Genomic DNA, 22,928 nt, shown 5'->3' with positions numbered 1-22,928 from the left:
TCACAAGCAAGAATACTTACAATAACAAAGCTGCATAAAACTATCTTGATGGCAAGACCTCAAGTCATCCATAAAAATGGAAATTAAAAGAATGGTTGAATGATGTTTGTTAAAGATAAATCAGAATGATTCAAATTCTTCAGGTGACTCAATGAATGGACACAGTATGAGGTTGTAATCACCTTTGTCACTTTTCCTGTATGCAAATGATAAATAAAATTTCTAAACAGCAGACCACCTGTTTGCAAGAAGCATGGTCACTGAAGGCACAAAATATACGATGCCATGTTGGGGGATGTGGCAGTAATTCGAGCTTTGCAAGTATACTGCAGAGAAAGTTACAAACATCTGAAGTGGAGATTCACAGGGCTATGCAGAGACTCTGGATGGAAAAATATGGAAAGACCCTGATGATGCATGGGGTCCAGGTGGAGGTATAAACCAGAGGCCTATTATCTAGTCTAGATTGAAAGAGAATATGACAGATTTTGAGCACAGATCATCTATACACTTTCCAAGAGGTAGAAAAGAGAAAGTGGAAAATGTTCAGTGTCTTTGTATACTTTAAACCTGCTTTATGGTATGTGTGCACCATCCAGATGAAGTTTGAAATGGAATACATTCACCAGTAGCAATAGTGGTTTTGGATAAATATCTGAAACCAACTGCAGTGGTTCACTCGTGTGAATTTCCAAAGACATTTGAAGTTACTATTAATATAACTCATATTCAGTAAGTGACACAAAACCTGAAAATATCAACAAAAATGTAGTTTACAATTATAGGTGTAAATTGTTCAGTGATGAGAATGGTCTTCATGATAGAAAGTGACACTCAAGATACAGTTTTGTGATACTACATGTTCCCTTGTGATAGATCAGAATACTATATACCACAGATAACAAAAAAAAAAGAGTAAATGCCATGCAAACCATCAAAATGGAGATTGCATGAAATATCAAATTTTCATATATTATTTTAAGCCTTCAAATTAAAAAGTGAAACAAAATTGCTCCTTCTTCAGAAGATCGTCCCTAAATGACATTTCAAGTGATGGATATCTAACTAAAAGGATTCTTGGAATTGTTCCATGTCTTAGAAAAAAGAATGACTATGGCTGAATTAGATAGACCAGAAACCTCCTATTCTACCAGATCTCATTCATCACCAGTTTCCAGGTAACTTGGGACAAGATGCAAAAGGTCATCAAAAGCTCCATATTCAATTTCAGTAGCCAAGAACTAAAAGATGGCCAAGAGATGCAGGGGAAAATGAGAGATGTACTACCACCTTATAAAGAGAAAACTTCAGTTCTACAGTGATAGGTTGATTATAATTTTAAAAATGATTAGATTAAAAAGAAGAAAAAATTCTTTCAATCTATGTTTTGATAACCAAAAAGACCAGGTAATTAGTGGAAGAGTCTCAGCGTTAAGAGAAGAACTCTCATAATGTGTTTACAATAGTTTGTCACATATTTCTTTGTTACTGAGATTAAGCACTTACTTCCTTTTAACCTTCTATATCTTGTCCCAAATTACTGTAAAATTGACAGATGAAAAGATGCTTTATGTGAATTTAGTTGAAGATTCTTTCTGGCTTTGATATTAGACCTGCCAAGCAAAGGCACAAACTTCTGAAAGGATGTGCAGTTTATAAGAGTGGAATGCCACAAGCTCATTTTAGTGTCTTTGTTTTCTTTGGCAATCAGATGCCTACCATGAGCAACAATATCATAGTGAACATGTTGAGACTATCAGGGATAGCACATACAGCTGCTTGGACATTATCAAACACTATACTGATAGAGTGGTAAATGAAAACCAGTTGGACTTCATCTTTCACAATGGAACAGAAACTAGGTGGCAATGAATAATCAATTTCTCTCATAATAGCAGGAAGAAGACTGTTTCTCATAGATATCTGTTAATCTCCCAATAAAAAGAATAATGGAGGAAAGTAAACTAATAAAGAGATCTGCAACAATAAAAGTAACCGTGTAATTTATGGCATGAACATATGTCATCTCCAGTACTGGAAAAAAATCCAAGAGCAAATGACTCACAGACCAACACCTACCAATAATATATCCACTAGCACAGATAGCCTCAATGTTTTGCACCATAAAATGCCAAACATTTCTACCATACCACAGTATGTTACATTTATTTAAATCTTCCAGGATGAACGGTGACAGGACTGCTTACTAAGGTCACCAATATCTGTTAGCCCAATTACTTCTCCAGGCAACAGGTAAGGAAAAAAAAAAGGCATTGTGTGGCATTACAGTCACTGGAGAAACAGTTAGTACACCCTTCTTTATTTTCTCTGTAGATCCTACCCATGGAGAGAGAAACAGGTATTTATCACATCACAAGAATTCCACAAACAACAGTTGTACACAATGGACTACTGTAACTAGTGTCACTGATAGGAGCAGAGTACACTGGTCCATAGGGGATAAATGCATGTGTGTGATTGGGTGAGGAAAGGCTGCAGGAAGAAGAGAGACAGTAAAGCAGTGCAAACCCCCAAAGTATTTTTAATAAAACAACAAAAAAACTTACGTTTCATAGAAGATATATCCAAAACACAAAGCTATTCCTCACTGCTAAAAACTCTCTAAACTAGTTATCATTCTAGTACTGTATTTTTTCATTATTTCCAAACTGTTAATATTACTTTAGAGGCCTCACTGGTTTAACAGGTTACAATGGACTTCCCATTCTCAATTCCAAAATTTCACATTGCTCTTTTCACCGCAGCTAACACTCAGCACAAAATGTAAAAAACAAATACACCAAAACTTTGATTTTTTCCACACTATCAGTGGTTCCTTCCAACAACAAAAACAAGTTTTTAAGTTTCCTTGTGAATACTTCAAGTTAAAAACTTCATACTTTTCAATTGAAACTCATTTTCCATATTCTAGTCCATTCTTTACAAAGATTTACCCTTATACAAGGTTTCATGAAAATTCCTCCAAAATATGTAATTTTAAAAGACACTCGCTTCAATGAGTTTGTCTTTCAGGTGTATGACCTAAAAATGAGCATCTCTGAATTAAAAATAGTTACAATTAATCATCCTATATATTTTATGACTATGGTTCACATTAATGAGCTAGGCCACACCTACGATTAGTTTGGACTGTCAGGACTTACCAATACTTTTGACATTTTTATTTATTAAGAATCTGATGACTGATTTCAATATCTTTGATAATACTATTTTATACACAAAAAAGTGTCAAAATTGCCCTCAATCAAAATACTTCTCTCTGAAATATAGGTGGGGAAGGATGATTTTTTACAATACTTTTTTTTCATGTAATAATTTCCTTAACTTTTTAATTATTTTATCACATTACTGTAATTGTCTCTTTGTTTCAGACTTGGTAGTTTAGTTATTGGAATGCACCTCAGAACACTCATGTGAGCAATGAGTCAAAGGTTAACACCCAGTTATTGATAAGTTTTACATGTGTACTTGCTACTTATTCTTTGTATAAATTGCCTTAAGAAAATCTAATGAAATCTTTAAAGATGTACTGTAGTGATTGATACAAAAAAATAAAAATACATGTAGTCAATCAATCAAAATGGTTAGCCAAAAAAAAACAAAAATGGTATGGCAATTAGCTTGATTTCTGTAAAGCTAAGTTATGCATTTCAGGTTGTTTTTTTTTCTCTTTAGTAGCAATTTCTATTTAAATTTTTTTCTCCCAATAAAATATTTTGTTTCTAAAGTTCTTATAATATGTTTCTACATGACAAAAGTATACCGGTTGAATTTTAGAAAAATTGTAATGTGGTCAACAGGTAGCATTAGGTTCAATCTAGATACCTGAATCATGAGCAACTGGTGGTTAATGTTAGCAAAATAATCCCCATTTTGTGATAACATATTTAAAATGTACATATAGTCTGGTATGTCCCTTATGTATCAATAAATAAACTAGTTAATAGGGCATTCTAAATTACAAAACTACCTACAGAAGTAGAACAGTATTTAGATTTGCAGAACCATCAAAATCTGCAGTTAGTTTAATATCTTAAGATGCTAATTTGACAGAATATAAATAAACATATTTTTCATGTAATATTAAGTAAACAATTTTCCTGTAAGAACAATATATAACCCATTCAGTTTCTTACGGTAAGTTGTCTAACGTTAATTTAATCAGTTAATGTATATATTTACAGGAATTTACATGCCGGGTTCATTTTAAACTCTTCTAGGTAGTTTAAACTTGAATACCAATGGAATTTCATCACTCCATCGGTACGCTATACAATTACAAAATATTGAACTTTTATTAAATCGCATACGATTTTACTTATGTTGAATTCCACCTCTTACGTTTCATAGCTCCAAAGCAAGCACGAAATGAAAAATCTTATTACAAATACGTAACGGTTACTGTTAGTTCCCTATAGCTAAGAAGTAAAACAACTGCACGCTATATCACACAGGCGCCATTTTGAAACAATTAAATATTTTCTTTGTTTTTACTGAGTAATATCTCAACTAGGTATGATAAAAAAGAAAACAACGGGTTACATAAAATTTGATTATCATTACAAATATATTTTAAAATTAATAAAATGAAAAAATGTTGCTTACCATTTAAAAGTTCAATAGCTTTCTCAGTAGCCTGTTCATCGGAACACTCAACGAAGGCATAGCCACCTTTCTTTACAAGAACAGTTTTCGGGATAACTCCTAATTTTTCATGAAATAAATCCCGTATAGACACTTCATTGGCTTCTGTTGGTAAATTTCCGATGTATAATTTATTCATTGCTGATTCGCTGAAGTAAAAAACTGGCCAGACTATTGATAATCAAATGAAAATCGGGATTGGGGGTAGCCTGTACTATGTGGTCTACGGCAAAACTTAGAAAAGGGCTGGAATATGGACTGGGACAACGTTCTGTCTGGGCGGCCCAAAATGTGGTTACCACGTGCTCATTAATCAGATCACGTGGCTTATCTTGTTTCCCGCCTTATTCTTACTCATGCGCTGAACCTTGCCAAAGTTGTAACAACTTAGTAGAATCTTTATGTATTAATACTTCCTAATATATATACACCGACATTTGAATTATAGTAATTATGACGAAAAAGAAGCATAACATGCAAATAGTATATCATAATTTTACAATAGAAACAGCAACCAATGAGAAGGAGATGTATGCGACGAAGTTATTACTAGCCAATCATTATTTTGTGTGTGTGTTCATAATAGTTTTTTGTTGTTGTTGTTATGAAAGAATGTTTAATGATGCTCAATGATACGATGAATCAGAAGACGTAAATACGTACGAAACATGACTTTAGTATTAGATGCTTTCTACTGAAACACAAACCAAAGCTAGCAGTACGAAGCTTTGTACTGTCTGATAGGTTTGTGTTTTAGTAGAACGCACCTAAAGAAGTTGTAAAGCGAAACATTGTGTACCTAATGAAATGAAAAACAACGATTTGTTAACAGTGATGACGAGAAAACCCACTTGTAGAGAAAAATATATATGTAAATGATTCGTTATCATAAGTCGTTTATTTCTAGTATTAAAATGTCTTCTATACACTAATATGCAGTAAGTAAATTAAATAATAACTGTTATCGGTAATGAGGAATACGTAACCGAACGAAAAATAAAAACATTAACGTTCTGTTAAATCAACTGTGTGAAATATATAAGTTAAAGCTGTTGTGAGCTCAAATAAAACGAATAAAAAGTACATAACTTAATCCTCATACATAATGAAAAACAGAAATGTCGCTGGACGTTACTACTTGTATAAAAGTTGGTGGAAGTTAACAACGAATGTTCAATCTTTTAAATTATGTAGCACCTAAACAAAAATAATACAACTAACAGGATTGTTGTGTAAACCTCAAATGTAACCTGTTGCCTATATATCTAAAGACATACATAAATAATATATAAATCTAATGCCGAACTGTACTCTAAAATGCTACTGGAAATAAAAAAAAGAAAAGTTAGGGGGAGTCCACATATTCGTTACAAAAATAAAAAAAATATACTTACCCAGAAGTATATGTAATTTAATGTTAAAACAGTTTTCGTACAATAGATCACGAGGTTATTAATGTTAAATATTCTGTAAAGTGTTTCACAATTTAGGAGATAAAATCTTCTCTTAGGAGATAAGATATTGCCAAGTAAATCCTTTTCGAAGCAAATTATTATCGGTAGAATTAACACACGTTTTAACTTAAATGCTGATATGTCAACAATAAACAAACAGAATGCTATCCTCTCGTTTTGTTTTACGCACTTTCCAAGGATATCCACCAAGAGTTTTCACAGTATCCTGGTGGGCCATTTCGCGCCTGCTAAAATGTCTCGTTGGCCTTTCTAAGTAAATCTGAAAATTAAACCGTCTTATTAGTTCAAAGTACCTTTAGTCAACGATATTGTAATTTTGTTATATTTCTAAACAATGAAATGGTAAATGTTTACATATTCTTTATTTTAGCATACATAAAAAACAGAACACTTAACTGAAAACGTAAACAATGTTTTTGGAAATTTCGCACAAAGCTACTCGAGGGCTATCTGTGCTAGCCGTCCCTAATTTAGCAGTGTAAGACTAGAGGGAAGGCAGCTAGTCATCACCACCCACCGCCAACTCTTGGGCTACTCTTTACCAACGAATAGTGGGATTGACCGTCACATTATACACCCCCACGGCTGGGAGGGCGAGCATGTTTAGCGCGACGCGGGCGCGAACCCGCGACCCTCGGATTACGAGTCGCACGCCTTACGCGCTAGGCCATGCCGGGCCCGTAAACAATGTATTTTTTTTAGTTGTTGCAACTACAAGTGGACTAGCAGAACATTTTACACGAACAATTTAAAATACAGAAGTAACGAAATAAATGCGTGAACATTTACATTAAAGACAATTGTAATATATTGTTGATCCATAACTATGAACATTATGTCTTTAATGACATTTTCTTAAACCATAAATATTAGACCTTGGGAAGTTTTTTAGTTGATTTACCCTAAATTTACTTTTACAAAATGGTAATATATTGTTCATCCATAACATTGAACATTCAACCACAAAATTTTAAGTGGCACTGTAAGAGCTTTATCTTATATTCTTTGGATAATAAACAATTAAAAAAACAACAACAACAACAATGTATTATATAGAGTTCTCTTTCTCTGGTGTTTGGGTATATCTATTTGTATACCCAGGAGGGTCAGGTCACTAGACCTCTTCCTCCTTCCATAACTTTATTGGAGTGGCCTGATTAATATATTACAAGTAAATACTGAATGGCTGAAATAATATGATAACTGGTCCTATTCAGGGCAATGTCCATTTATATTGTTCATTCATATATATATATTTTTAATAATAAGTCTAGAACGTAGGCGGCCTGTTTTATTTTAGTTTTATTTAATTATTACTATTATTATTGTTATATTAAATAATTTTATCGTAATGATCTGATGTACAAATTTAGCGGGGAGAGGTGTTTAGGTCTCTCTTCATCACATATGCAATATCTGTTTACTTCGCATAACAACTCATTTTTTCTAAATTTTTATCAAAATATTTTATTGTACTATGTAGAAGTCTATCTGGTATTGTTTGTGTATTTGAGTATTTGTGCATGAACTTTGATGAAGTGGTTTTAGGTACTGTGTATGCTGATGTAATTAGTGTATTCTGTAACGTTTGGAGTTTGGTTTGTATTTGTTTTTCACTTATATTGATCCATGCAGGAGCTGCATAGTCTATTACAGGTCTAATGTATGACTTGTATATTTTAATGATGTTTTCTGGTGTTGTTCCGTGGTTTTTACCAGTTAGACTCCTAGCATAGTTTATTCTTCGCCAAATTTTTTTATGTTATTTACATGATTTATCCATGTAAGTTTAGAATAATATGTTAACCCTAAAAATTTTGCTGATGTAGCAGTTTGGAGAAGCTTTCCATTCATGTTGATCTGAGGTTGTACTTTTTGATGTTTCGTTGATTTTGAAAATGTCACTAATTGTGTCTTCGCTGCATTTATTTTAATTCTATATTTTTCGCAATATTTACATAATCTGTTTAGTTGTGGTTGTAAGTTAGTGGCTGCTATTTCTGGTGTAGGAGCACTTTTCCATATTGCTACATCATCGGCGAACTGTGACGAGTATCCATGATTAGGATCCTTCAGTGGCATGTTGTTTACAAACACGATGAAGAGAATATGACTTACCACCCCTCCTTGAGGGACGCCAGCTTCTGGAGTGAAGAACTCCGAGAAAGTTCCCTCTACGTTTATTCTACATTTTCTACTTTCTAAAAAGTTGGATACCCAGAGAATAATTTCTCGCGGTAGTCCCATTTCATACATACGGAACCGAAGACCATTGTGCCATACAGTGTCGAATGCTTTCTCGATATCAAGGCAGCAGGCGACAGTGCATTCTTTTTTATTAAAGCTGTTTATTATAGTTTCAGTTAATCTAATTAAGTGATCTGTTGTTTGTCTATATTTTCTAAATCCGTTTTGTTCTTCTGGTAATTTTAAATTAATCTCCAAAAATGTGGAGAGTCTGTTGCTTATTATTTTTTCAAGAATTTTGCCTCCACAGCTGGTCAAGCTGATCGGTCGATAACTGTTTGGTTTATTGGCTGGTTTTCCATCTTTGTGGAACATTAAAATGTTAGCTTGCTACCAAGAAATTGAGATGTATCCAGAGTATAGAGATAAGTTAAATATGGCTAATAGGTGGTCAAATAATTTTGGAGTGCCTTTTTTGAAAAGTATTCTTTGTATTCCATCATTTCCCGGCGCTTTGTTTTTTTGAATTTTTGATTGCTTGTTCAAGATCATTAAGTTTTATTTTTCTGGTGAGTAGTTGTGTATTGTAGTCATTTGTGGGTTATATAATTCTATGTTATTGTTACGTGGTTGTTTATTTTACTGTAGTAATAGTTGTTCATGTGCGTGTCATTATGTGTTTTAAATGTGTTTTGTAATTGATGCTTGAAGGCTTCTGCTTTTTCTTTGTTGGTTTGTGCTAAGGTGTTGTTATATCCCAGTGTTGAGTATTTTCTTGTCGTGGGTTCATTTGTGAATCTTTTTAAGCATAACCAGAACTTACTAGGGTCGGTTTGTTTGCTTAGTTGGGAACACAAGTTGTCACATTTTTCTTGTTTTAGTTGTTTAAGTTCTGCTCTTATTTTATTTCTAATGTTGTTAATTTGTGTTTTTATTTCTTGTTCTCTTGTTGCCATGAATTGTCTTCTTAATTGTCTTCGTTGTTTTATCATTGTTAATAGTTGTTTGGTTGGTTTCCATATATTGTTTGTGGTTATATATTGTTGTTTTGGTACCATGTCCGTAGCTGCTTTTAGAAGGTATGCTTGGTTTGGTTTGTTTTTGAATTTCGCGCAAAGCTACATTTAGCAGTGTAAGGCCAGAGGGAAGACAGCTAGCTAGTCATCACCACCCACCGCCAACTCTTGCGCTACGCCTTTACTAACGAATAGTGGGATTGACCGTCACATCATAACGCCACCACGGCTGAAAGAGCGAGCATGTTTAGTGCGACGGGGATTCGAACCCGCGAACCTCAGATTATGAGTCGAGCACCCTAACCACCTGGCCATGCTGGGCCCATAGAGTTATGCACGGACCTGTCTGTACCTTGCAATACTTTTGCCCCCCGCTAGTACAGCGGTATGTCTACGGATTTACAACGCTAAAATAAGGGATTCGATTCCCCTCGGTGAGCTCAGCAGATAGCCCAATGTGGCTTTGCTATAAGAAAACACATACATGCAATACTTCTACGTGCGACCTTTTAGCCCTTTTACCAGAAACTTCATCGGGTAAGAATGTATGAGTCTTAAAACCCAAAATGTGGTTTAAAAAGTAAACAGTATGAATAAAAAGGCAAGACGTATTAATACACAGATCCTTATATATTAAGGCCTAGCACAGCCTGGTGGATAGGATGCTCGACTCGCAATTTCTCGCCCTTTCAGCCGAAGTAGTGTTATGACATACAATCAATCCCAAGTATTGGCGAATAGTGGTGTTGATTAGTTGCTTTTTCTCTAGTTCATCACTTCTAAATTTAGGTACAATTAGCGTATCTCTGGAGTAGCTTTTTGCGAAATTCAAACCAAACCTTTACATAGGATAAGACAAAAAACTCAAACGTTGGCGATGGAAATTTGGAAGTAATAACAATAATCTGTCAGACGTACCACCAGAAATCTATCAAAGTAATAAAATTCCTGAAGAGTTTCCGGGTATGCTTATGAATAATTGCTCCTTAGTGGAATTTTAATATTGTGTGCAATAATCAATGTTATAAAACAGATCACGTTATGAAACATTATTTAATAAAACCCATTATTAGTTTTGTTAATGATCTATATATACATGTGAATATACCGTCAGTGTTAACTAAACTAGCAAACATCTTTAAGTCTCTTAAGCATAGCAAGTAGTATTTACAGTAACTTTGAAGCTGATATCTTGTAATAAACATAAGTTTCGTATTCCAGGGATATGACATTTATTTAGTATTATTGACTTCAAAATATTCTGTGAATCTTAATTTAATGTGTATATTATTTGATAATAATGAAAAACAAATTTTAATGTTCTTCCATTGTTACATTAATAGCGTTTCCTTTAATAATCGATTTCTTTCATCAAATGCTGAACAGTGCTTTTTAAATGTTTTTATTGGTTTATTTTTACAAACAAATGAACTTTGAACTCAGTGTTGATTTCCTTTTTCCCACCTACCCCCAACTGGAATACACCAAATGATAAACAGTGAATTATCATTTAAGAGTACAAATGTTATTTTTAAGTTAATTTAAATTATTTAGACGAACTTGAGGTTTAAACAATACGAAGTGGCTCCTGAGTGAAAGCCTAGTATAAAAGATAAGAAGTAAAAATTTAATGTTAGTTTTCAACTTCAAATCATGAACTCCAATAATCTTCAATAGGAGAACATGTCCAGGTGGTTAAGGCGTTCGACTCGTTATCTGAGGGTCACGGATTTGAATCCCCGTCACACCAAATATGCTTGCCCTTTCAGCCGTGGAGACGGTATAATGTGACGCTCAATTCCACTATTCGTTAGTAAATGAGTAGCTCAAGAGTTGGCGGTGGGTGGCGATGACTAGCTGTCTTTCCTCTTGTCTTACACTGCTAAATTAGGGAAGGCTAGCACAGATATCCATCGTGTAGCTTTGCGCGAAATTCAAAACACAAACAAACTAAAACCAAACCAATAGGAGAGAGATGGACATTTTGGTGTATTACATTTTTCGCCCTAAGAGAGCACAGTTTGTTAATGTTCCTAAAATATTATTAGTTAATGAAATGATATTAAGTCATGCTTTCTTTTTCTAAGTAAAAGATATGTAGAGAGATGCTTGTAAGGTTGTTTTATAAGTTATATGTTAAGAAACACCATATGCAATGAAAGTGAAGTCCCGTAAAGTGAGTTAATGATAACACATAATTAAGAAAAAACACTAGAATTTTAAACCTTTACACCTGAATGAAATAAAAAAACAAACTAATGCCCCCTAGTGGAACAGGTGTGTCTGCAGACTTATATCGCTAGAAACCAGGTTTAGATACCCGTGGTGGGCAGAGCACAGATAAGCTCTTCGTGTACCTTTGTGCTCAATAACAAACAACAAAGTGCTGTTTTCTCTTTTTCAATCAGGGAGTTGATAGTAATAATTGAAATATACAAAAAAAATGACTACAGAATTTGTACTCGAAAAATTACAAAATTATTTTAGGACGTTGTCGACATTACTCTAAATTCCAGGGGTTTACCGCAACAACAACAAAAAAAAGACCTTTTGTTGCTGAACTCACGATTCTTGCGATTTTAATTTACACTTATGTCTGTATTTCTATTTGCTATTTTTTCTATTTCTATTTGCTATTGAACCGGTCACTGGTGTCAATTTTTTGCTTTTTAAACAAAATAAATCAGTTAAGTAACTGACGTAGTTCTTAAGTAAGGCTTTGTTAACGCCATTGGGTTGTTCTTGAGTTAATTATATAATACGTGCAATCTAAACAGATGTAGAACAGTTATTAATACCTAATCAACGGGGTGTTATGAAAAATCAAGTTAAGTGAAATTTTTAAAAGTGTGGTGTCAGTTCCATTCTTATCCACACTAGTACCAAAGTGTTTGTTTAAGAGCAAACATTTGGCAAAGAGTATCGTGTCCGCCCCTAATTAGATGTATGTTTACGTTACTTGGCTTCGCCGGCTAGAAACTATCAGATAACTGATAATAAGCATTTTTAATTTGTTGATGTTTGTAAAATAAAAATAAAGTTAAAGAAAAGGCTTATTAGTTGCAGAATAGTTAACATTAGTAGGGCAAGTATAACACTGTATATACGTAGTGGTCGATTAACGAAACTTAGTGTATGGATTAACAATTGAAGCAATATGATATAACGTGTGTGGATATATATATATTTGTTTGTATGTTTTTTATCTCACAAATGTACAAAACCATATTATTACAGCAAATTAAAATATTAAAAGTGCAGCAATTCTAACAGCTTATATCGTTAGAAACAGGCTGAAAGTTAATAAGCCAAAAGTAAAGGAATACATGAATAATAGTATAACCTCTTCATTTTTGTATAATTTAGGAGTGTTAATAAGATATTCTATTATTCTTTTATATTATTTGGTTGAAAAAAAAAACACGACAAAAGAATGCAACGCCCAGTTAACGAAAGCGTTTTTTTTATTCTACTTCAAATTAGCTTTATTAATCTTCCCTGTCAAGCCTAACTTCACAATGGGTACTGACATAAGAGTTTCACTTACTTCCTAATTTTCTCGCACACAAGGTTCCTTTCGTCCATCTTATACTTAACTGAAACAAGAACTTAATACTCAAAACGTCATGTAAGAGTCAATAATCATTTACTTAGCCTAACCTGAGTTTTATAGCATTCGATTAGTTCAGTAGCTTTTAAGAAAGTTCTCGTCATTAACAGCTTTGCCTATCACTTGAATGTAAGCCATCTTTAGGCAAACAAGAAATAAACGTCTAAATATTAATAATTTGTTTGTTTCTTTGAATTTCGCGCAAAGCTACGCGAGGGCTATCTCCGCTAGCCGTCCCTAATTTTGCAGTGTAAGACTAGAGGGAAGGCAGCTAGTCATCGCCACCAACAGCCAACTCTTGGGCTACTCTTTTACCAACGAATAGTGGGATTGACCGTCACATTACAACGCCCCCACGACTAAAAAGGCGAGAATGTTTGGTGCGACAATGGATACGAACCCGCGACCCTCAGATTACGAGTCGCACGCCTTAACTCACCTGGCCATGCCGGGCATAATAATAATAATAAAGTTGCCTACAAAAATAAAACCACCTCGGTTTTACATCCAACCGAATTTCATTGTCTGTGCTTTAATTGCATCGTAATTATTCTGATTAGAATAATCACAATAAAGTAATAAATGAACACGCACACATCTAATCCAAGCCAATGCAAGTGTTATAGAAGACACTGCAATTCAAGAATACTATGATGAAGAACCAATACAAAACGAAGGCCATTTTTATTTTCTGTGATAACCACGCCCACTAGGGACTTGAGACTCCACCTTGAAGTAGGAGAAGCTGTTAGCAAGATATTCTTTACAATGTACAAGAGCAAATTAAACGATAATGGTCACGCTACATCTGTAACGTGTGCTATCTTAGAACCAGTCACTAGTAAGAAACTTGAAACAACCAACATATCTGCAACCATGAATGGCATTTCATTCGTTTCCATTGATGCAGATCACAGTTGCAAACATTTAAACCAACTACTAAAGGTTCACTCTTGTCTGCTTGACATCTCTAGGCCATAAGCCGAAGATCTAACAATGTTACAGATCAAGCAGAGAAAGTGATTTTAGGGTGATGTAAGGGTACCGTTTTCAGAAATGTAATGTAAATGCTCTCTTTATTTGACACCAACTGAGAGCTTTTATGAACGTGGGCAAATACAAAAAAAACAGGCTATGAGGGCAATTTCAGTGTGTTGACTCACAAATGGACCATTCTAAAGTATTTTCAAAATATTTTAAATGATTGTTCCTACTTGTTTTAAATTAACTCTTTGTATTGCAACAAAAGTCGTACATCTAATGGACAATAAGTGGTATTGGCAATGTTATGTTCTAGCTCCTTCCTTTAATGTCATTTTGCTTCAATTTTCATCCAGCTTTTAAATGTCTGATTTATTTGTTTATAGGATGTTCTTGGCAGTTAATCTATCAATAAATCATTCTGAAAATGTCCTCTTCCCAAAGAAAAATATAGTGTAGCAACTTACTACAGGTTGCAAACTAATGACTGCGTCCATCTTTCTACTGGCATCAACTGATAATGTGGCTAAACTCGGTTCAGTTTAAAAGTCAGCCAATCCTTTAATTGTCTTTGGTTGACTTTAATACTCTAGCTTTTAGTCTTTAAAGCCAATAATATTCGACGTTTTTATGTTCCATAAAACAATATTTTTTGATATATGTTGCCATTTGCCATAGAGAGTTATTTAACACGTGATGACACAGCAGTCACATGTGCGTTAGAGAACAAGTCTTGTGTCAGTACATATATACACAGCTACTTTCAGACTAACTCGCCAAAGCACTTTCATCATCACAGTCTGAAATAATGTCATATTTTTCAACCCCATCAATTAGCCTAGGCCACTTTTCACAATCCAATAATTTATAAGGTTTCTGAACAGCTGGATTCCTTCTCTTTATACGAACGTTTATCCTGGGCACACCCATTGTTATTTTATTCTTTTTTACATGGGCATGAAATGTGTTTCATTAGGGAGTCTGGAGGAAATAGGATGCTACTTCATGGCATAGATATAACATCATTCCAAACTCGAGACAGCTTATTAACTGGTGTAAGCCTTAATGGTGTATGTCATCTTGATAATTAGTTCTATAAATGTGCGTCAATCTTATAGCGGTATTTGAGTATTTCATACCTCAAATCATTCACATTATGTATGCGATCCTTACGATACAACTCTCAAACAAACATCTCTAAAAGAGTTTTCGAAAACAATGTAAGTTTATACAAATCTATGTTTTCTTCTTGGCTAAAGGTCTTGAGGAAACTTTTCCTCTAAATCACTACCAGCCTTCTCATCAGTTGTATGTTCTTCCTAATTCATTGATAAAGGTGTTTGTTTGTTTTTTCAAATTAATTCAAATACAGTTCATAAGAATTTCGATTTTTTGATTTAACGAAGATCAACCTTGCGTCTCATCTACTGACAGTTTGGATACTTTACATCATTTCCATGTATGTTTCTGATAGACTCTTGAAAGCGTCCTCTCAGTGTGTTTATTTTATATATTTCTTCTGCCTTAATTACTTTTTCGACGACAACCATTTCACATAAGTGAATCAATTTCTCTTCAGAAGATCTGTGTACCTAGGTAGATGACTTAGCAAACGATGCCAGGCACCTAGTATCTCCCTTATAGCATTTTTATATATATATATTGAGCTTCTTTGGCTACAAGGTCAGTAAGTATAATTCTCAAAATCGTTTTCTCACGCTGCTTCACACCTCCAGCTCCTTTAAAAACATGTTCAGCTACACATATGATTATAACGTCAGACTTTATGGTTTTCTTCTCCGGGTGTACAAACTTTCTGGTATTAGTACAAATCAAACTCCTTCAGGAAATAAATTTAAACACTTGTGCCTACCAATTTATACAACAACAGCACATGGTTTAACATCAGGATTAATTCCAGTAGAAGGCAAGTCGTATGACCTTTTTAATCCCATTGTTGACTGTAAAAAAGGTTTAGAGCTGAGCTGTTCCATCTCTGGAGTACAGTATTGGAGCCGTCAGTTATCTTTGAGAGACTGGCTACATTCTTAGCTTTCTGTTTAACAACTAACAAAAGTGAAAGCTTTGCAGTGTTACTTTCTTCTTCCACAGTAAAATGAACACAACAGGTCATGGAGGTTGCTATGTTGAAACAACATGTCAGTGTGATTGGTTAGTTGATGATTCAGAGACACCTATAAGTCGAATATGTAACTCGGATTTATTATAAAACGAAGATATTAGATAAAAACAACATTTGTCAAACGTCCTTCACTAATTAAAGTGCACATATTTTCTTTCGAAACATTGTTTTCTTGCAACATCTGACAATTTCACTGCTTATCCTATCCTACTCATATTGGTCCCTCCAGTTGATAAATGAAAGTTAACATTTTCTGTCTATGCCCCAAGCAGTATCAATGGTAGACAGCGATTCTTTTTGGCTGCACCAGAACTGTCATGTTTACCTGAAGAATTCCAAAGTTAGTTTGACCTAAATAAAACAATGGGAAAAGCACTATAGCTGTTATCAAATGGTTATAGAGAGAAATCGACGAAATCAAGACTACTTTACTGAGTTAAGGTAATCAATTTTCTTTTGAAGGTGATGCGTTCAAGTGGATAATAGTGCATATGAAATATATTTGTAACGTATCCCGAATCCTGAATATTGATGACACTCGACAGAAGAGTCAACATTTTTATACACAGAAAACGACACAACCTGTACAATATTACGTGAATGGAAGATAGTGGTAGTGTTCAAATTAAATTGAACAGTTACTGTACAAGTATAAGGGTAGAGTGCGTTTATAACGCTAACCTTAAAATAGTTGTTTGTTTGTACTAAGATTACGATCAGTTGTGGGTATTGTCAAATCCATTTATTTATACTTGTACACTACAATATTCATTTTCGAGCATTTGTTCTGTCGCCCTTTCCTGCCAACATCTTTCAATCGGACGAAGCCTAATATTGGACTGCTGATCAAAGACCTAAGATTCGAAGCGTGATATCATTAAACACGCTCCATATTTTCAGCTGTTACACGTTCTAAAAAGTGACAGCTAATCCTAGTATCTGGTCCAGAGGACTGAACAATACGACGATCGGTGTTTCTGGCTGGTTGGGTTCCTCGTGGTCGGGAGTTCAAAATTAAAATGGCTGTACCTTAACCTTAGGGGGATCTGTTTTGAACGTCCACCCCAAGTGCACATGGGACACTCTCGCGGTTCAGTACTCTGATTCCTTTATCTCATTGATGTCGGAAGTGGAGATACAGAAAGGTCTCAGCCCCTCCATAAAATAAATGAAAGAGCGAAAACAAGGCAGTATTTTCTAGAAATCATTCGTGGGGAAAATGGATAAGTTGGTTCCGATTGTAATACTGGGACAGTTACATCTCACTTCTCCAGAAATTACTGCATTAGCACGCAGTTAACGTATATTTCAGAAACATTACAACTGAACGTAGACTTAATTCTTTAATGGCTTTAAACTTTATAGAAAAATAATTGATGCTCTTAAAGTTCCAATATTAATAAAGTAACAAAAGTGTAACAACGGGATGTTTTCCAGAGTTCATGCTCCTAACATTCCAATATTATATAATTAATATCATAAAACTGGATATAATTTTTTTTTTAACATTTCAATCTTCATAAAAAGAGCTTAATAAAACTAGAGATAAAAAAACAGCGAAACGTCATTTCTTTATTAGGAGTTGCATTTAATGCCTTTTAATAAACCTTGAAAACTATATATTTTATCTTTCATGGCTAAGCCCTTTCAATTATTATTTGCTTCCGATACCATAGCTATTTCTCTGATCCTATCAACACAATTTATTTGCTACATATTAAAGATGGTTAGTTGCTTTGTTACCTAACGTCTTCTGAAACAAACAAACAAAAAACTGTTGTGACTATATTCGCTACTTTTAAACACGATTCGTGACCATTATTAATTTTAAGTTAGATTAATTTACGTTCGAACTAATTATATACTGGACTTTCTAAACTATGTGAATACACAGAAGTTTCTTCACCAAATATCTCGTTTCTTGCTACTTACAAAATATTCTCGCCTATTTATCAAAAGATATCTGTTTCTCCACAAATGTTGCTACCGACTATTTAAGTTCAGTGTCTCCATCTTCTCTTGGATAGTCATCCTACAGTCAATATACTAAAAGAATTCAAAAATGAGTGTACGAGCCATTAACACAAAAATATATACTGTGGAGAGTTTACGTTCTATTATATTTAAATGAACATCTATGTGCAAAGAAGGTGTGTTTGCTCTTAAGCATAAAGCTCCAAATTAGGTGCTCACCATGAGTATCAAAACTCGGTCTTTAGCACTAAACATTCAGAATTACTGCTACGCCACTGAGGTGGGGTAATATATATATATAAAGAGGGAGAAAGAGGAGAGAGGACTGATAATTCATAATAAAGTGAAGTAAGTAATCATAATTGTAAATGAACATTCAAATGTATCTTTCACCAAATGTATGCTTTGAGTACCATTCTGCAATTTAAAAAAAAAAGATGTTTGAAAGCTATAATGTCTAATTCAGCTGGCCGTTTATGCCACTTTACTATCGTTTTGTAGCTATAATTGTTTAGGTTTAGTTTTCAACTGTCTCTGTAATAACGTTTTGTAGCTGTAATTGTTTAGGTTTAGTTTTCAACTGTCTCTGTAATAACGTTTTGTAGCTGTAATTGTTTAGGTTTTGTTTTGAACACTCTCTGCAATATCGTTTTGTAGCTATAATTGTTTAGGTTTTGTTTTCAACTATCTCTGTAATACCATTATGTAGCTGTAATTGTTTAGGTTTTGTTTTGAACACTCTCTGTAATATCGTTTTGTTGTTGTAATTGTTTAGGTTTTATTTTGAACACTCTCTGTAATATCGTTTTGTAGCTGTAATTGTTTAGGTTTTGTTTTGAACTGTCTCTGTAATATCGTTTTGTAGCTGTAATTGTTTAGGTCTTGTTTTAAACACTCTCTGTAATATCGTTTTGTAGCTATAATTGTTTAGGTTTTGTTTTGAACACTCTCTGTAATATCGTTTTGTAGCTGTAATTGTTTAGGTTTTGTTTTAAACAGCTGTAATTGTTTAGGTTTTGTTTTGAACACCCTCTGTAATATCGTTTTGTAGCTGTGAACTTCTCTGTAATATCGTTTTGTAGCTGTAATTGTTTAGGTTTTGTTTTAAACACTCTCTGTAATATCGTTTTGTAGCTATAATTGTTTAGGTTTTGTTTCGAACACTCTCTGTAATATCGTTTTGTATCTGTAATTGTTTAGGTTTTGTTTTAAACACTCTCTGTAATATCGTTTTGTAGCTGTAATTGTTTAGGTTTTGTTTTAAACACTCTCTGTAATATCGTTTTGTAGCTGTAATTGTTTAGGTTTTGTTTTGAACTGTCTCTGTAATATTGTTTTGTAGTTGTAATTGTTTGGGTTTTGTTTTGAACACTCTCTGTAATATCGTTTTGTAGCTTTAATTGTTTAGGTTTTGTTTTGAACTGTCTCTGTAATATCGTTTTGTAGCTGTAATTGTTTAAGTTTTGTTTTGAACTGTCTCTGTAATATCGTTTTGTTGCTGTAATTGTTTAGGTTTTGTTTTGAATTGTCTCTAATAATTGTTTAGGTTTTGTTTTGAACTGTCTCTGTAATATTCGCTGTAAATTTGTTTTGAATTGTCTCTGCAATATTGTTTTGTAGTTGTAATTGTTTGGGTTTTGTTTTGAACACTCTCTGTAATATCGTTTTGTAGCTGTAATTGTTTAGGTTTTGTTTTGAACTGTCTCTGTAATATCGTTTTGTAGCTGTAATTGTTTAAGTTTTGTTTTCAACTGTCTCTGTAATATCGTTTTGTAGCTGTAATTGTTTAGGTTTTGTTTTGAATTGTCTCTAATATCGTTTTGTCGCTGTGATTGTTTAGGTTTTGTTTTGAACTGTCTCTGTAATATCGTTTTGTAGCTGTAATTGTTTAGGTTTTGTTTTGAACTGTCTCTGTAATATCGTTTTGTAGCTGTAATTGTTTAAGTTTTGTTTTCAACTGTCTCTGTAATATCGTTTTGTTGCTGTAATTGTTTAGGTTTTGTTTTGAATTGTCTCTAATATCGTTTTGTCGCTGTGATTGTTTAGGTTTTGTTTTGAACTGTCTCTGTAATATCGTTTTGTCGCTGTAATTGTTTAGGTTTTGTTTTGAATTGTCTCTGCAATATCGTTTTGTCGCTGTGATTGTTTAGGTTTTGTTTAAAACACTCTCTGTAATATCGTTTTGTAGCTGTATTTGTTTAGGTTTTGTTTTGAACACTCTCTGTAATATCGTTTTGTAGCTGTAATTTTTAGGTTTTGTATTAAACACTCTCTGTAATATCGTTTTGTAGCTGTAATTGTTTAGGTTTTGTTTTGAACACTCTCTGTAATATCGTTTTGTAGCTGTAATTGTTTAGGTTTTGTTTTGAACTGTCTCTGTAATATCGTTTTGTAGCTGTAATTGTTTAGGTTTTGTTTTGAACTGTCTCTGTAATATCGTTTTGTTGCTGTAATTGTTTAGGTTTTGTTTTGAATTGTCTCTAATATCGTTTTGTCGCTGTGATTGTTTAGGTTTTGTTTTGAACTGTCTCTGTAATATCGTTTTGTCGCTGTAATTGTTTAGGTTTTGTTTTGAATTGTCTCTGCAATATCGTTTTGTCGCTGTGATTGTTTAGGTTTTGTTTAAAACACTCTCTATAATATCGTTTTGTAGCTGTAATTGTTTAGGTTTTGTTTTGAACACTCTCTGTAATATCGTTTTGTAGCTATAATTGTTTAGGTTTTGTTTTGAATTGTCTCTGCAATATCGTTTTGTCGCTGTGATTGTTTAGGTTTTGTTTTGATGTGTCTCTGTAATATCGTTTTGTCGCTGTGATTGTTTAGGTTTTGTTGTGAACTGTCTTTGTAATATTGTTTTGTAGCTGTAATTGTTTGGGTTTTGTTTTGAACACTCTCTGTAATATCGTTTTGTAGCTGTAATTGTTTAGGTTTTGTTTTGAACACTCTCTGTAATATCGTGTTGTAGCTGTAATTGTTTAGGTTTTCTTTTAAACACTCTCTGTAATATCGTTTTGTAGCTATAATTGTTTAGGTTTTGTTTTGAATTGTCTGTAATATCGTTTTGTCGCTGTAATTGTTTAGGTTTTGTTTTGAACTGTCTCTGTAATATCGTTTTGTCGCTGTGATTGTTTAGGTTTTGTTTTAAACTGTCTCTGTAATATTGTTTTGTAGCTGTAATTGTTTGGGTTTTGGATTGAACACTTTCTGTAATATCTTTTTGTTACTGTAATTGTTTAGGTTTTGTTTTGAACTGTCTCTGTAATATCGTTTTGTAGCTGTAATTGTTTAGGTTTTGTTTTGAACACTCTCTGTAATATCGTTTTGTAGCTGAAATTGTTTAGGTTTGGTTTTCAACACTCTCTGTAATATCGTTTTGTAGCTGTAATTGTTTAGGTTTTGTTTTGAACACTCTCTGTAATATCGTTTTGTCGCTGTGATTGTTTAGGTTTTGTTTTGATGTGTCTCTGTAATATCGTTTTGTCGCTGTGATTGTTTAGGTTTTGTTGTGAACTGTCTTTGTAATATTGTTTTGTAGCTGTAATTGTTTGGGTTTTGTTTTGCACACTCTCTGTAATATCGTTTTGTAGCTGTAATTGTTTAGGTTTTGTTTTGAATTGTCTCTGCAATATCGTTTTGTCGCTGTGATTGTTTAGGTTTTGTTTTGATGTGTCTCTGTAATATCGTTTTGTCGCTGTGATTGTTTAGGTTTTGTTGTGAACTGTCTTTGTAATATTGTTTTGTAGCTGTAATTGTTTGGGTTTTGTTTTGAACACTCTCTGTAATATCGTTTTGTAGCTGTAATTGTTTAGGTTTTGTTTTGAACACTCTCTGTAATATCGTGTTGTAGCTGTAATTGTTTAGGTTTTCTTTTAAACACTCTCTGTAATATCGTTTTGTAGCTATAATTGTTTAGGTTTTGTTTTGAATTGTCTGTAATATCGTTTTGTCGCTGTGATTGTTTAGGTTTTGTTTTGAACTGTCTCTGTAATATCGTTTTGTAGCTGTGATTGTTTAGGTCTTGTTTTAAACTGTCTCTGTAATATTGTTTTGTAGCTGTAATTGTTTGGGTTTTGGATTGAACACTTTCTGTAATATCTTTTTGTTGCTGTAATTGTTTAGGTTTTGTTTTGAACTGTCTCTGTAATATCGTTTTGTAGCTGTAATTGTTTAGGTTTTGTTTTGAACACTCTCTGTAATATCGTTTTGTAGCTGTAATTGTTTAGGTTTTGTTTTGAACACTCTCTGTAATATCGTTTTGTAGCTGTAATTGTTTAGGTTTTGTTTTGAACACTCTCTGTAATATCGTTTTGTCGCTGTGATTGTTTAGGTTTTGTTTTGATGTGTCTCTGTAATATCGTTTTGTCGCTGTGATTGTTTAGGTTTTGTTGTGAACTGTCTTTGTAATATTGTTTTGTAGCTGTAATTGTTTGGGTTTTGTTTTGCACACTCTCTGTAATATCGTTTTGTAGCTGTAATTGTTTAGGTTTTGTTTTGAACACTCTCTGTAATATCGTTTTATAGCTATAATTGTTTAGGTTTTGTTTTGAATTGTCTCTAATATCGTTTTGTCGCTGTGATTGTTTAGGTTTTGTTTTGAACTGTCTCTGTAATATCGTTTTGTCGCTGTAATTGTTTAGGTTTTGTTTTGAATTGTCTCTGTAATATCGTTTTGTAGCTGTAATTGTTTAGGTTTTGTTTTGAACTGTCTCTGTAATATCGTTTTGTTGCTGTAATTGTTTAGGTTTTGTTTTAAACACTTTCTGTAATATCATTTTGTAGCTGTAATTGTTTAGGTTTTGTTTTGAACACTCTCTGTAATATCGTTTTGTAGCTGTAATTGTTTAGGTTTTGTTTTAAACACTCTCTGTAATATCGTT

The 22,928-nt window shown here is 33.4% G+C and overlaps 2 protein-coding genes across 6 annotated transcripts in view; one reads left to right on the top strand and one right to left on the bottom strand.

The window, feature by feature from the left end:
• Nucleotides 1-4,937, bottom strand: part of LOC143252594 (insulin-like growth factor 2 mRNA-binding protein 1) — a 75,879-nt gene extending 70,942 nt beyond the window's left edge. For all 4 annotated transcript variants that reach the window (XR_013029056.1, XM_076504959.1, XM_076504960.1 and 1 more), the window contains exon 1: nucleotides 4,627-4,937. Coding sequence is in view for 3 of the 4 variants with exons in the window: in XM_076504959.1 (XP_076361074.1) it covers nucleotides 4,627-4,804 (178 nt within the window). In the remaining variant the exon portion in view is untranslated. The remainder of the gene's footprint in view (nucleotides 1-4,626) is intronic.
• The window catches only part of LOC143252596 (THAP domain-containing protein 2-like), a 113,690-nt gene that overhangs the window by 18,617 nt on the left and 72,145 nt on the right, over nucleotides 1-22,928 (top strand). The gene's annotated exons all lie outside the window — the stretch shown is intronic.

This window comes from Tachypleus tridentatus, chromosome 6 (genome assembly GCF_004210375.1).
Source record: "Tachypleus tridentatus isolate NWPU-2018 chromosome 6, ASM421037v1, whole genome shotgun sequence".
Lineage (NCBI taxonomy): Eukaryota > Metazoa > Arthropoda > Merostomata > Xiphosura > Limulidae > Tachypleus > Tachypleus tridentatus.
The sequence above is the reverse complement of the archived record's forward strand: the minus strand, read 5'-3'. Positions and strand labels throughout refer to the sequence as shown.